The sequence below is a fragment of the Megalops cyprinoides genome, chromosome 7 (genome assembly GCF_013368585.1).
Source record: "Megalops cyprinoides isolate fMegCyp1 chromosome 7, fMegCyp1.pri, whole genome shotgun sequence".
Lineage (NCBI taxonomy): Eukaryota > Metazoa > Chordata > Actinopteri > Elopiformes > Megalopidae > Megalops > Megalops cyprinoides.
Window position 1 is genome coordinate 38075407 of NC_050589.1, and position 13983 is coordinate 38089389.

Sequence of the window (13983 nt, forward strand, 5' to 3'; positions counted from 1 at the left end):
CTTTTTTATAAATATCTGAAAGTGAAATATCTTTCCCAAGCCTTCTCCCTCCCATATGAACATAAAATATATTGTAACATACTGAGAAATATGTTGTTCAGCCCAAGAATCTGTTTCAAATACATTTAAAATATATAAATACAAAACAAAAATATTGTGATATATACACAATAGGATTAAATTACATAATGTCAAAGTATTGGTTGAGCTAAAATGTATTCTCCAAAATATACTCTGAATATATATTTTTCTCAGCGCAGCAACATATTACCAACACAGACAGCTCCTGAGGACTGACAGTAAATGAAGTTTTATCACAGGAGGAGGAGGAGGACACTGTCTCTGATGATACGGATTATGAATTTTCACACCAGGTGTCAGTACATCTCTTGGGGACTCCACTTCATCGAAGTCCTTTTCAGATGTGATTCTTATTTATGTACCAAAAAGAAAGCTCATTCACAGTTTCATTATAAGTTGCTTATGTTGTCATTTGTCAAATTTTTAAACATTCTATCTATCCCGTTCTAATATAATACTTTCAGCCTTCCACGTTTCTCCAGTTTCTTCAGATTGGCATCATTAAACCAAATTTTGACAATTACCCTGCCTGATACTTAGTATGTGTCTCTTATCATACATGATCATGGTACTGACTGTTCAAACTAAGGTTCCACATATTTCAGTACTGTGTACAATTTCAGTGCTGTTACAATATACTGGCAAATGAACTTGCAGAAATAAATAAGTCACCCTGGAAAAAAGAGAAAACTATAACAATTTAAATTTTACATGTGATGTCCTAATTTTGGCAAACAATTGACCATAATTGCACTGAAACACAGCACTGAAATATTATGGTCTTACGTGACATGTTAGCTGATCTCCTTTACATCTACAGCATAAATTAATTTAATGCAAGTCAATTTTATATCCATTTGTGTCAGCACTTTGTAGATTCTGTGACACTGGTCCCTATATTTGCTAACATGTTAAGCCAAGTGCCTTCATCTATTTCACTCTTTAGATCCTTTTGCCAGATGATCCAAAGGTTTCCACATATGTCCATATACAACATGGTTCACTAAATTTGTTTTCTGTCTTAGTATGAAGGCACACATATTGCTTTTTGGTCCCATGTACCTTCACAGGTATCAGAAAGGGTCTTTCTTTTGCTCAATGTCAATGATACCTTACCATGACAATTCAGGATGCTAAACAAGCCAAATAATGTCTAATTATGTTGTGCTTGCCCCTCTGTTTACTCCAGTCTTCATGCTGCCAAGTACACCAAGTCCCATTCACATGGGCCTGCAGCTCCAAAAAATTTTTACATTCATTTACAGAGATGAATGCAAGAGGCAATGTTGTCTTCAAAAAATAAAAGGTGTGACTAGGTTAAATGGCAAGTGTCTTGTCCCAAAAAATGTGAACTGACTTGAAATTCCATTTACATTGTTCTCCACAACAGGTTTAATGTCACAACAGACGAAATGTTGTGGGTGCTACTATAAGCCAACCATCTTTTGCATTAAATCAATATGCATCCTTAAGTCTTTCCTGCAGTACTGCTCTTAACCTAGAAATGGCCACAGAACTCTTCAAATCCTGACAGAAAGATGTGACAAAGTCACTGAATTTCAGCATTTAAAAATATAGGATGAATGTGGTTTAAAACAGTTTAATCATGTGGACAGGAGACACAGTTTGTTTACAATTTCTGGTCTCTGTTGTTTCAAAATTCCTGTTGATCTGAAATAACATGTCGTCTAATAAATCGCATTCACTGTAGCACTGGGGCACAATTATACCAGTTTTTGCAAGTGCTATTAAGAGCAGAACTGGCAGTGCAATAATCTCCAGTCAATAGAGGGCACTCTCTGATCATGGCATTGTTAAGCAAGGTAATCTATGTTTAAATCACACTCACATCAAGATGGCCGCCGCTCACCCAGCGCAGTTTCTCTCCGGAAAAGTCTTAAAACCAATATGGTGCGGACAGTTCACAAATCGCTTGATGGTAAGATGTGTCATATTTATAATTTCTCTGGTGAATAATTCTATCGCTTACAATACGGTAAAAACCGTCAGTGTTGCCTTCGCCGAGCACGCAAGGTCAAGCACTGCTAACTAAAATGGTGGTGATGACAGAACTTGGGTTTTGGTTGATTTATCTAGGTATAGTGAGATAATTTAATGAGCTGGATTGTTTTGTAGTTTATGTTAATTATAGTGCGTAGTTGCGGAAATTAGTGAGATATGGGGCCTAAAATTATTGAGCGTATCCTGTCAAAAGCTTGTAAAAATGGGTAACCAATTAACTGGCAAGCAAGATGCTAGATTCTGAAGCACAGATACGTTGTAACTAGCATGGGGGTATATAACGCATTGCTAGCTACTGTAATACTTCAGCAATGGCCACCTACCGTTAGCAAGATAAACTTAGTAGTTGGTTGTGTACAGCATTTAGCTCGCTATGTCTTTCTAGCTACAGGGTATTAACTTCCTCTCTTCTCCCTCTGTTGTTAGGCATTTGGGACAGCACTTTGTGGTTGGAGAGAGAGGTCTACATACACAGTGAGTACCAGCATCCCACAATTGTTTAACAGTAGCTAATTCTGTATAGATTTAATTTTAACACGAGAGGTAGACTAGATCAATTCTCAGTATTTGACCACATTATCAGATGGACCCATGTTAACGTTACCTTATGACAGCCTGTACATGAAGTGACGTTTATGCTATTCCCCGCACAAGCATATTCTCACAGTGCCATTTACAAATAATTTCATAAGGGGAAGAGATTAGACCACGGTGTAATGATAGAAGACTTCAAGCCAGTCCATCAAATGTTTAGGACCAAAGCTGTTCAAATCCATAGTTTTCACTTAGGATACCAAGGTCTTGACTTGATTTCTTGGTCCACCGAAGGAGTTCTGGTCAATATTTGTCCAACTGAAGAATTATGAATATTAATTAATTTAGCTTTATGCTGTATCGTGGCTGTCAGATCTCTGTCATGCATTCAAGTCAAGTCAGTATTGTGATACAATTCTTCTTTTGTGGCATTGTTAGATACTCACTCATTGGCCTCTTCCAAAGTCGCTGATACCACACAAAGTTAATAATGAATGCATATTTTGCGCATTAAGTAAAGTTATATACTACAGACCCACTTAATCTGAATGGTAATTATGATACTTCTTCTAAGACAGATTCTTACTTTGCATTGTACTTGGCTGTACTTTTACTCTCTTATACTGTCATGCAACCTTACTGTGCTTCTGTACAGATTTATTTTTGTGAAAGAGTGGCAGTAAGTGTCTCTAATCATTTTCCAAACGGACAGTAAACAGATTTTTTTAAGATCTCCTTTTGTTTGTTTCATCTGTTCTCTGCCCATAAGAATGTTGTAAACACAATGATCTTGTTTACATATTTTGATAAATCTGCTTTTGGATGTTGGGAATCTTTCTGTCTTTCTCATTAATGGTTGTTTTTTTCCTCTACCCAATCTTTCTCCCCTTCCTCGACTAGGGACAAATCATTGTAAGTACCTTGGCTGCATGCCTGCAGTAAATTAAACTGTATTCAGCATATAGGATTTCAGACTTACTCATACCCACATCACTAATATTACACTCAATATACCCATTGTACATCCCACACACATTTAAAGACTCAAATGCAGCAGTAATAGAGGTTTTGTAAATTATAGAGCATCTGAGTGATTACTGAGGTGAATTGGTACTCTGCTGCATTTCCCTTCTTCCACCCCCGGTTGCAGACCAAGTCAGCCTTTCCAGTTTTGCATTTGTAAGCAGTCACATTGAATCTAAGAGAAGAAAGTATTTGCCAAAAATGATGAGGTGCAGAGAGATGGTAACTGCTTGCATAGGAAGGAAGGTCCCATTGATAACGAGGTCACTTCAGGAGCAGAGAGGTTTGGGGACCTTCATTCATCTTTTTGCCTTTGATGTAATATCAGATCACTGTGCTGATTCACAGTGAATAGCCATCATTTAATGATGGTATATTAGTACTGAGTTATGTTTTGTAGTGTTCAAAATTCAACAATAGATTTTTTTTTAGATTGTGCTTTTCCCTCAGAAAATGGTAATAATCACATGGTAATGATACTAATAGTGTAGAATACTGATATTAATTAGAGTATAATTTTATTCCTGTAAAAAAAAAAAAAAAAAAAAAAAAATCTGGTTGGTTTGACATGTGGGATTTCCAATGCCAGGCTAGACCCATGTGGCAGTAAAGTAATGAAGACAGAGGGTTTTGTCTGATTTAGTTATTTAGCGCTGTTGTTTCGTAGTTAAAAATGGTTGGTTTGAAAGAGTTCTCTCCAGGCTGAAATTCAAACTGGGTGGGCTGACATGAATGACAGTGATGTTGAAAATGTCACTGAGAAACAAACGGCACCAGTAAATATAAGTCTGTCCTTGCAGCCTCCTCCTGCTAAGTATGGCGGCCGCCACACTGTGACCCTGATACCAGGAGATGGCATTGGACCAGAGCTGTTGAATCATGTCCGGGAAGTGTTCAGGTCTGTCCAAGTCATGAACCTGACACATGAGATGCTATACTCAGTCTACCACACAGGGTGCTATATGTACTCTTACCCTGCCAAACAGGGTGCTATATATACACTTAGCCTGCCACAGAGGGTACTACATATATGTTTAGCCTACCACATGGGGTGCTGTATACCTAGCCTGCCCCAGAGGGTGCTATACTTCACCTACTACACAGGGTGCTATGTGTACTTAGCCCCCCCACAGAGGGTGCTATATTCAGCTGTACAGGTCAGGTCCAGAACTTGTACTAATCTATTAAAACTTTGTTCCATAACATACATTTGTAGAGAATGGCCAACTGTAGAAATAATGGCAAAATTTCAGTACGGGGAAACACAAGCTTTAGCCCATGAGCAGCTCTTTCCCCAGGGGTTTTTCTCACTTTCTCAAAATTCTAGTTCTAGGAATTCTAGGAACTATATTTTGTCAATCCATCACTTTCTGTTTCACTAATGTAAAAAAATGATTTAACATGCATGCAACATCCCTTTGTCAGCCATCACCATGGGAAAAGCCAAAGAACAGTTAATTCAATAGAGACATGGTAACTGACCTTCAGAAGTCTGGTAATGGCTACAAAAAAATACATAAATGATTAAACATACAACTTACCACTGTGAGGGCAATAATCTGAAAATTTCAAACATATGAAATAGTTACAAACTTGGCAGGAAGAGGATTCAAGTGCACGTTGCAGCCCACGGATGGTGAGGAAGATGGTGAGGGAGGCCATTATCACAGGGATCACAGTTCAAGAATTGCAGAGCTTGGTTGCATTTTGGGGTGACCATGTCTCAAAAAGAACCATAAGATGCCACCTCCATACCAACAAACTTCTTCACAAAGAAAGCCCTTACTGAGCACAAGAAACAAAAAGTGTCTGGAGTTTGCCAAACGTCATTGGAATTAGGGCTGTCGCGGTGAAGCCCTAATTCCAATGACGTGTGGTGATTTAGGGTGGCTCAACAGCGCGATATGGAGTATTACCGCCATTTTTTTTTTTTGCAAATTATTTCATTTATCCTGATTTTAGTGCTATATAAATAAGCTTTATTGTTAGGCTGTTATTAGGTATATTGTTGCTTTTTAAATGACACAGTTTTAAAACAAATTAAATACCATGAAACTGCCAATAAATGCTGAGGCGTTTATTTTCTTTAATTACTTAACTTTACCGGATTTTATTGGAGACTCTGTGATAATACGAGACGTGTGTTTATTTCACCTAAAGCCCTCAGGCTTCTGCATGTTATTGGTAGCTGAACTGACCAGGAAAATTTACCATGCCCCCCCCCCCCCCCCCCCCCCCGTAGCCTACTTAAGAAACATTATACAGCGGTTACAGCTCTTTGATAGCAACTCAAACAGGAATCACTAATTAAGTTAAACATTATCATTGCAACCTATGATGGGAGAGCACAGTCTGTAAGAATAGCAGTATCACTGTGAATTTAGGCTACTGTGATTCGAAAGACAGCTTGTTTTGTTTGTTTATGTTTAATCTAATTCATGAACAGATGAACACGCATAGGCAAATTGAATTCACTAAAACAACCCCATTTAGCCTAATGTAAAAAATTATTTGTGTTATTTCGTTCTTTGGCCACAAAAAATAAATAGGACTAACTGTAAGCATTTACAACCCATATTCCATATGTCATAACTCAGGTCGATTCGTGCAAGCAGAATTAAACATCACGCGAGCAGAACTCAGTTTCGAGAGCAGAGTTAACTCGCGTGAGCGTGTATGCCCTCCAGCGCTCGCCAAGCAGAAATTCTCTCGTGCATGGTGGCTATTTTGTGCGCAAGCATGTTTTCTGCGCTCGCGACTTTTGACATAAATCTGATGCCATAGCAAACCCAGTGATCTTGAGAAATTCTGTATGGAAGAATGGTCAAAATCCCTCCATACGTATTCTCTAACCTTATCACAAATTATAGGAAAAAACTAAGGGCTGTCATTTTTTTCTAGGCATGGTTGCACAAAGTATTAAACCAGGGGTGCCAATAATTGTGAAACCTGTTTTTGGGGAAATAAATTTATAATTTGAAAAATGTATTCCAGTGATTGATTCCATTGAGTCATTAATAAAGCACACTCTTTTACAAATGTTGGAAAATAATACCTTTATTGATAAAAAATGTATTTTTTAGTTTATGACATTTTTGTGCAGATTTATCAAGGGTGCCAATAATTCTGGACCTGACTGTATGTACAAGTGACAGTGTTGTGTGTGCTGTAGGTTCAGCTGTGTGCCAGTAGACTTTGAGGTGGTAAACGTGAACTCTGCGCTGACCGCTGAGGATGACATCAACAATGCCATCACTGCCATCCGCCGCAATGGAGTTGCTCTCAAAGGTGAGTGCATCACCAGACACACCCTGCTGCTCTGATACTGCACATTCAGGCCAAGGTCATTGCTATTCTATTCTTGGAGCAACAATGCGATACAGGCACACAGCCTGCAGTTCACTGGACTGACCCTCCTTCACTTGCACAGCACTTATGTGTTAATGTTGACTGTCTTTTTAATAATCAGAAATTCTAGACATCTATTTTAATCAGGTTTCTTTACCCTGGGTATATCATTTTTCTGCAGGCAACATAGAGACCAACCACACCTTGCCTCCCTCCCACAAGTCCAGGAACAACCTGCTACGGTCAGCATTTGGCGCTGGTGTTACAGATGACTGCTCCCATTGTCTCTTGCTTGCACACTGCGGGTCATTCACTCATAACCACGTAACACTTTGTTCCTTGATCCACTCACATTATCGGAACTTCATTTAAAGTAAAATGATGCCCAAGAATCTGAAAAATATTCCTCACAGAATGTGCAGTGAAGAATTTTGGTTTTGATTAGTCTGTTAGTTCACCAGCAGAAGCAGATGAAGCTAGATGACATATATAGTGACACAGTGATTTTGTGTTAAATTAGTATGGTTCAAACTGTTGGAAATGTAGATTGCCCATACTTGCTTTTGCTTTTTTCAGCAATAACAATGTGAACACAGGCATGGGTGACAGGAGTGACTTCTTCTTCTAATGTTTTTGTCTCGCAGGACAAGTCTGGACTTATATGCTAACGTGATGCACTGCCAGTCCCTCCCTGGGGTTCAGACCCGCCACAAGAACATCGACATCATCATCATCAGGGAGAACACAGAAGGGGAGTACAGCAGTCTGGAGCATGAGGTGAGAGAGTGGGAGAGAATGCTCAGTGCTCTATGTCTGTCTGTCTATCTCTGGGTGTTACTTTCTCCATGTCTTTTGCCTGGCTCTCTGTCAGAACTTGTTTGTATTTCTCTCTTTCACTGCTGTGTGTGCACGTGTGTTTACTCTGTCAATCCTGTGTGTGTGTGTTTCTCTCAGTGATGCGCATGTACATGTGTGCTTGCACGTGTGTGTCTCCTCAGCTGTGTATGTGTTTCATGCTCAGAGTGTGTCAGGAGTGGTTGAGAGTCTCAAAATCATCACTCGACTCAACTCCCTGCGAATCGCTGACTACGCCTTCCAATTGGGCCAGGGAGAAAGGGCGCCGCAGGGTAACTGCTGTGCACAAGGGCCAACATTATGTGAGTCAATATCCTCGTTCTTTTGTTTAGCAGACACCAGCATCCAGGCAGACCTTATTTCTATTCAACTATATTATCCAGCTGAATCTTTACTGAGGCAAACCTCAAACATACGACAGTAGTGCCACTCCAAAGATTTAAATCTGCTACTTTCTGTGCATCTGTCTGTCATTTTCTTTGGTGTGGTAAGCGTCAGAGTTGGGATCACATTCATTAAAATTCTGTGAAGTCAGAGAATTTTTACAGATCAATTCATGAGTTGAGAGTCATCATTTTCTGTGAAGATTTTCCAGATGATACATTGATTTTTATTTAATGTCTTATATTGACTGAATTGAAATGTGATTGAAAGAAGTGTGGATAGTCTGTACATTGTGTGCTGAAAGTCACTCTAGCAGGGCTGTCTGTAAAAACTTCTTGCTGCTCCCACTTTCCACGTAGGAAGCTGGCTGATGGCTTGTTCCTGCAGTGCTGTAAGGAGGTGGCAGCCGGATATCCTGACATCACTTTTGACAGCATGATTGTGGACAACACCACCATGCAGGTACCAGACTGTTGCAGACACAGACAGGTGACCTCAGTTAGGTAATGCACTCGGCAGGTGCTTCACTGTCTCAGTCTGAGACCATGCGCCCCGTTGTAGGCAGCTCTCCAGCAGTGTAGCATAGCGGTATGGTGCAGGCCTGTAACCGAAAGTTTGCTGGCTCACTTCCCCACTGGGGCACTGCTGCTGTTTCCTCTGACCCCAAAATTTCCCTGGTAAATTTTCAGCTGTTATAAATGTGTAACAAAAATGGTAAACTATGTAAGTTGCTCTGGATATAATGTAATGTAATGCAATGCTGTAAGTAATGATAGCATAAGCTAACATGGTGCTTAAGCCTGCTTACACTCCCCTCTCCTCTCTTGTTCTGCTCTCATCAGCTGGTGTCCAAGCCTCAGCAATTCGATGTCATGGTGATGCCAAACCTGTATGGCAACGTGGTCAGCAATGTGTGCGCCGGGCTGGTCGGGGGCCCTGGCCTAGTGCCAGGGGCCAACTATGGCCGCGATTACGCTGTCTTCGAAACGGTGAGAGAGCAGAGATGTGGGAGCGCTTGCATGTGTACATGTGTGTTTGAAAGGTGGGGGTGGGAGTGGAAGGAGAAGCTGTGGTGGGCTGACAGACTGCAGGCAGGAGACGAGGCAGACAGTGGAGGCTGACTCATGGCTTCCTTTGGGTCGCTCAGCATCTGAGGGCCAGGAAAGGAAGGAAGGAAGGAGGGAAGATAGAGGCCCAGGTGCTGTTTGATTTGACCTGGCACCTGACAGCACTGCCAGCTCTTAAGAGCAAAAGGATAACAGATCAGCCTCCAAAAGTTACTTTTCAGAGACAGAAGTGTCTCGAACACCGGTCAGAGATTTTTTTCCACCATGCTTCCTTGCTTTTTGACCGCTCTGATGTGGTAAATGCAGTTTTGTTGGTGACCTGGGAAGGACAAAATCAGATCAGAGGTGTTTATATTTAATCTGTGTGTGTGTGTGTCCCAGGCAACAAGGAACACAGGGAAGAGCATCGCTGACAGGAACATCGCCAACCCCACGGCCATGCTTCTGGCCAGCTGTCTGATGCTGGACCACCTTAAGTAATGTTCTGCCTAAACACGTTGCAGTGTTTCTGTATGATTAACACACATCACTGAGTGGGGAGCATAGGCATCTCAAAGGAAACTTGTAAAAATGGATGAAAAGAAGAACATTCCTTTATTTCAGCAAACGTGACTTGATTTATTGCTGTCTCATCACCCAGGGTCAAAACCAGCCAACACAGACTCAAAGGTGGAGTACGTAATAAAAAGGAAATGGTAAAGCTGGTAGAACGCAAATTTTCTTGAGTTCTGTAATCCATCTTTGAGTGCTGTTTGGCATGTGCTGAGCACAAATACATTGTAGCATTTTTCACATTCTGGTCAATGACTGTGCTGACTTGGGCTACCTCAAATACAATTTAATAGGGGCTTGAAACAACTGAGTGTATGAAGAAAAAGAACTCTACCTCAGTTGAAGGGATGCAGTAGAGATTATTCAATTGAATTTGATTTGTGTAACACTTTTTCCAAAGGCATTGTCACAGTGCAGCTTTACAGAGATTCCAGGCGTGAACATACTGGAGCTAAGCTAAGATGATAGTGGCCAGAAGAAACTCTGTGACTAAAAGAGCAAAGCTTTTTAGCAGAACCAAGCTCAAGGGGGGAACCAGTCCACCTCTGACTGGCACTAAACAGGGGATGTCATTCCATTGGGTCGTTACCTGCTAATGAGTGTGGAGTCTGCAGATAATTAGCACTTTTTTAACAGAGCAAGACAAATATAGGCTGAGGGCAGCAGTCAGTTTAAAGGGTCCCAAGGTGCCAGGGTGCATAGTGCTGTTACAATGATGGAGTTACATCTGTGTTAGCCTGTCTGGCTGATGCTGAGGTGAACCGCTCAAGCCTAATTCTGTGCTGTCTTCTGCAGACTGCATGACTATGCCAGCATGATCCGAAACGCAGTCCTTACCACCATGAATGAGACTCGGGTAGGTTGCACGTTTCCCCATGTTTTCTCTGGAAGCAAAACCAGATTAATCATACTTTATCTGCCCTGTCAGTAGATTCCTTCTTTTTGTTTTATTCAGTGCTGTAATGCCGGTGAAAGTGAGGCTTCTTGAACGCCACAGTGGTAGGAATGTTTTGTGTCACTCATGTATTTGAATCGCAGGGTGTCATCAAAGACAGCCAAATCTTGATAATTGGGTCATACGTGAATAGCTCACGGTAAGCCCACCTTTTAGGGAGTTCAGGATTTCTCACACTCCCACACCTGCTCAACAGGATGTTCTCCTTCATGCTTTTACTACACTTTGCTTTTGTGGACATCTTCACCAATGTTTAGTTTTAACTTCTGCCAGCTTTGTTTGAGTTCTTAGATTTTTCTTCCTGAAATATGCTTTATAAATGTAAATGCATTGTTACTCTTCCTTGCTGTGTTGTTTATTGACTTTTCTCATCCCCTAGCTGCACACAGCAGACATTGGGGGTCAGGGCACAACCTCTGAGGTCGTCCAGTCCATCATGAGGATAATTGAGAAGGGCGGACCCCCTGCATCACCAATCAGTACCGAATATCGTGCTTAAACTCTCCACTGAACACCGGTCAGCACAAAGGTGATCCTGAACACAACTTAACAAGAGCCACCATTCAACACCGAGGAGGGAAGACTTGGAACATACATTATAATGAACATTTAGTGGCAACACATAGTCGTTCCTTGGGTCCTGAGATTGCCGGTTCAAATCACCAGTAGGGTGTCACTGTTGTGTCCTACAGTATGTTACTTAACCAAATTTCTCTCCATGAAATATTCGTCTATAAAGGGATAGGGTGTAAGAATTGTGTGCTACGTAAGTTGCCCTGGATCAGGGCTTTGGTCAAGCGTGTGAGCATAGCTAGTGACTGCTTTTAGAGTGTGATGCATTCCTGGAAACCCTGGCATAAAATGATCTTTGCAAACTGAGTTTTTTTCCTATAGATGCCATTTCAAGGAAAAAATAACTAAATCTTCAGGATCGGTTTACTGTGTTTACTTGGTGGAAAATATATTTTTTCCAGAATTTCATAAATAAAGGTTTGTATCATAAAACAATTAACAGAACCAATTTTATAAATAACACAGATCATTGTAAACTGGACCATCATGAAATGGGGGCTGTAATGTTTAATGAAGTGGGGACTATATAATGTAATGGAGACTGTAATATAATGGTAGTCATAGCTCAGACAGCTAGCACAAATAATGTTTGTGAGACTCTGCTGTACACAGAGCATAATGTGGAAGAGTATTTCAAAAAAGAGAGTTTGTAAATGCATGTGCTCTTTTTCTAGAATGTAGGCAGTTCTGTGGCAATCTCTGGAAGATTTCACTAATCTGTGTGTGCGCAGTTGTGCATTGGGAAGAGTGTCTGTCATATGGTCTCAACACCTGCATTTGCACATTTCCACAGATGATGCCAGTCTGTTTTCTAAAGCTGAAGACAGAAGAGAGAGGCTCTGTGAATCCATGGGAAGAGCTACCTTGTCATCTCTGTCACTGGTTTGTGTTCCAGTCAACAGTACCCTCTATAGAACTGATGACACCCCATATTTGGGTTCACGAATTGTCATTCTCCCGTGGGTGTTTGAAAATCTTTTTTCTTTAGTGTGAAAGTATGTTACAGATCAATTTTGAAAGCTTTGCCAGAACAGGTACATTCCCAGTATACTTAAAGACATTCTCTCCTAGTTAACTGTTACTGTCACCTTTGGTACTAAAGAGATCAAAGCTTAAGAAGTGAAGCACTTTAAAATCCAGTTCTTTGTACATCTTTCTGCATTGAAAAGGTCTATTTATTGGGTTAGACATGGCAAGATATATTAAGAGATACACTGCTGTATTGATGGAATAGTGTACATGCTTAACACACTGTAATCTTTATCACCTGAGGTCATGTTATACACAGTTAAATTTAAGAATGAATACTTGTACTACCAGCCAAGAAAGGTTTCATTTTGAAGTAATGCTTGAGATGTGTGTATACTGTGATTTCCACTTTGTGCTTTGTAGTTTTTGCTTTATTGTAGGAGCAGCAAAAGGAGACGTTTCTTTTCCACTCATACACTGCAACCCAGTATCTCCTTCCCCATGTTCTTTATCTGTTATTTTCTGCTTGTACTGAGTGGCTTGTATGAGAGACCAAATTTAAGATCAGGAAAAGATGATTTCCTAATGAATGTTATATGTTCCACAAGGCAAACAAAAGTCACTTTTATGAGAAGATCATCTTTGATTTAGTCTTAAAGGGCTTCCTCTTTGTGTGGCTGTCATTTGTGTGCCTCAGCACGTTTATCACCAGTCATCAGTACTGCTGTGATGCCTTTCTTTGTGAATAGCTCGTCACTGCACAGAGGAAATCCCTTTTCTTTCTCCACCTGTCTCTCCCTATGGTCAGAATGGTGTCACAACAGCAGCTTTCTGTTGATAGCATGCTGGCCCTGACTAACTTCTTCAGTGGCAGCCAGTTCCTTCCCAGCACAGAGTCTAGAGCTTGCAGTGCTGACCTGTTCTTTGAGTTTGCTGAAAGTGAGGCTTTCATGTTGGAGCTCAATGTAACTGGAAACAAACGGTTACAGTTGTCTGTCTAGTTGGCTATCTTTGTGTACTGTATGGATGTGTGTATATTGGATGATCAGTTCAATAAAACAGTTATTTCCCCTGGGTTTGGACATTTTCATGTGGAGGTTACAGCCATTTTCAAACATCATCCTAAGTAGCAGCATTAGGTATGGGTGGGTTTGTTTTGTGTCTTAAAATATAAAGAGATATGTTTTATCTCTGTTGTGTTATTTTACAGAGCCCCTTAAAGGACACGATCAAAAAATAAAATTTTCCCTTTAGTAATTCACACCCTCAGTTTAACAGCCTTTTACCCACATTTTAGTAATTTGTTCCCTCAGTTCATTGCACGCTCAAGTAAGGGTGTGAATGACTAAGCTGTGGGTATGGTTTATTAAGTTCAGGATATGAATTGCTTGAGGGAGTTACATTTTTTTGTCCATGTCTTCTAAGGGGCCCTACATTATGACGTACAAACCAGTATAAATCAATGGGAAACTGATCTTTGGGAATGTAGTTATTTTACCACTAGATGGCACTAGATGAACTAGATGATACGGTGGTGCTTGCCATGGTACCGACACCAAATATAATTAGAAAATTTTAAACCATGCATTTCCTGGCACGCTTACAGAAGAATTGCACAGT

At 40.5% G+C, this 13983-nt stretch overlaps 1 protein-coding gene across 1 annotated transcript; it reads left to right on the forward strand.

Moving 5' to 3' along the window:
• Nucleotides 1-1919: 1919 nt before the first annotated feature.
• Nucleotides 1920-13433, forward strand: idh3g (isocitrate dehydrogenase (NAD(+)) 3 non-catalytic subunit gamma). Its single transcript, XM_036533722.1, is given in 16 exon segments — nucleotides 1920-2020; nucleotides 2530-2577; nucleotides 3538-3549; nucleotides 4461-4558; nucleotides 6833-6948; nucleotides 7190-7250; nucleotides 7653-7785; nucleotides 8030-8110; nucleotides 8112-8153; nucleotides 8155-8165; nucleotides 8607-8709; nucleotides 9090-9236; nucleotides 9696-9790; nucleotides 10662-10722; nucleotides 11201-11350; nucleotides 12188-13433. Coding segments are annotated over 15 exon segments (1212 nt in total). The 5' UTR covers nucleotides 1920-1936; the 3' UTR covers nucleotides 11321-11350; nucleotides 12188-13433.
• The last annotated feature ends 550 nt before the right edge of the window (nucleotides 13434-13983 follow it).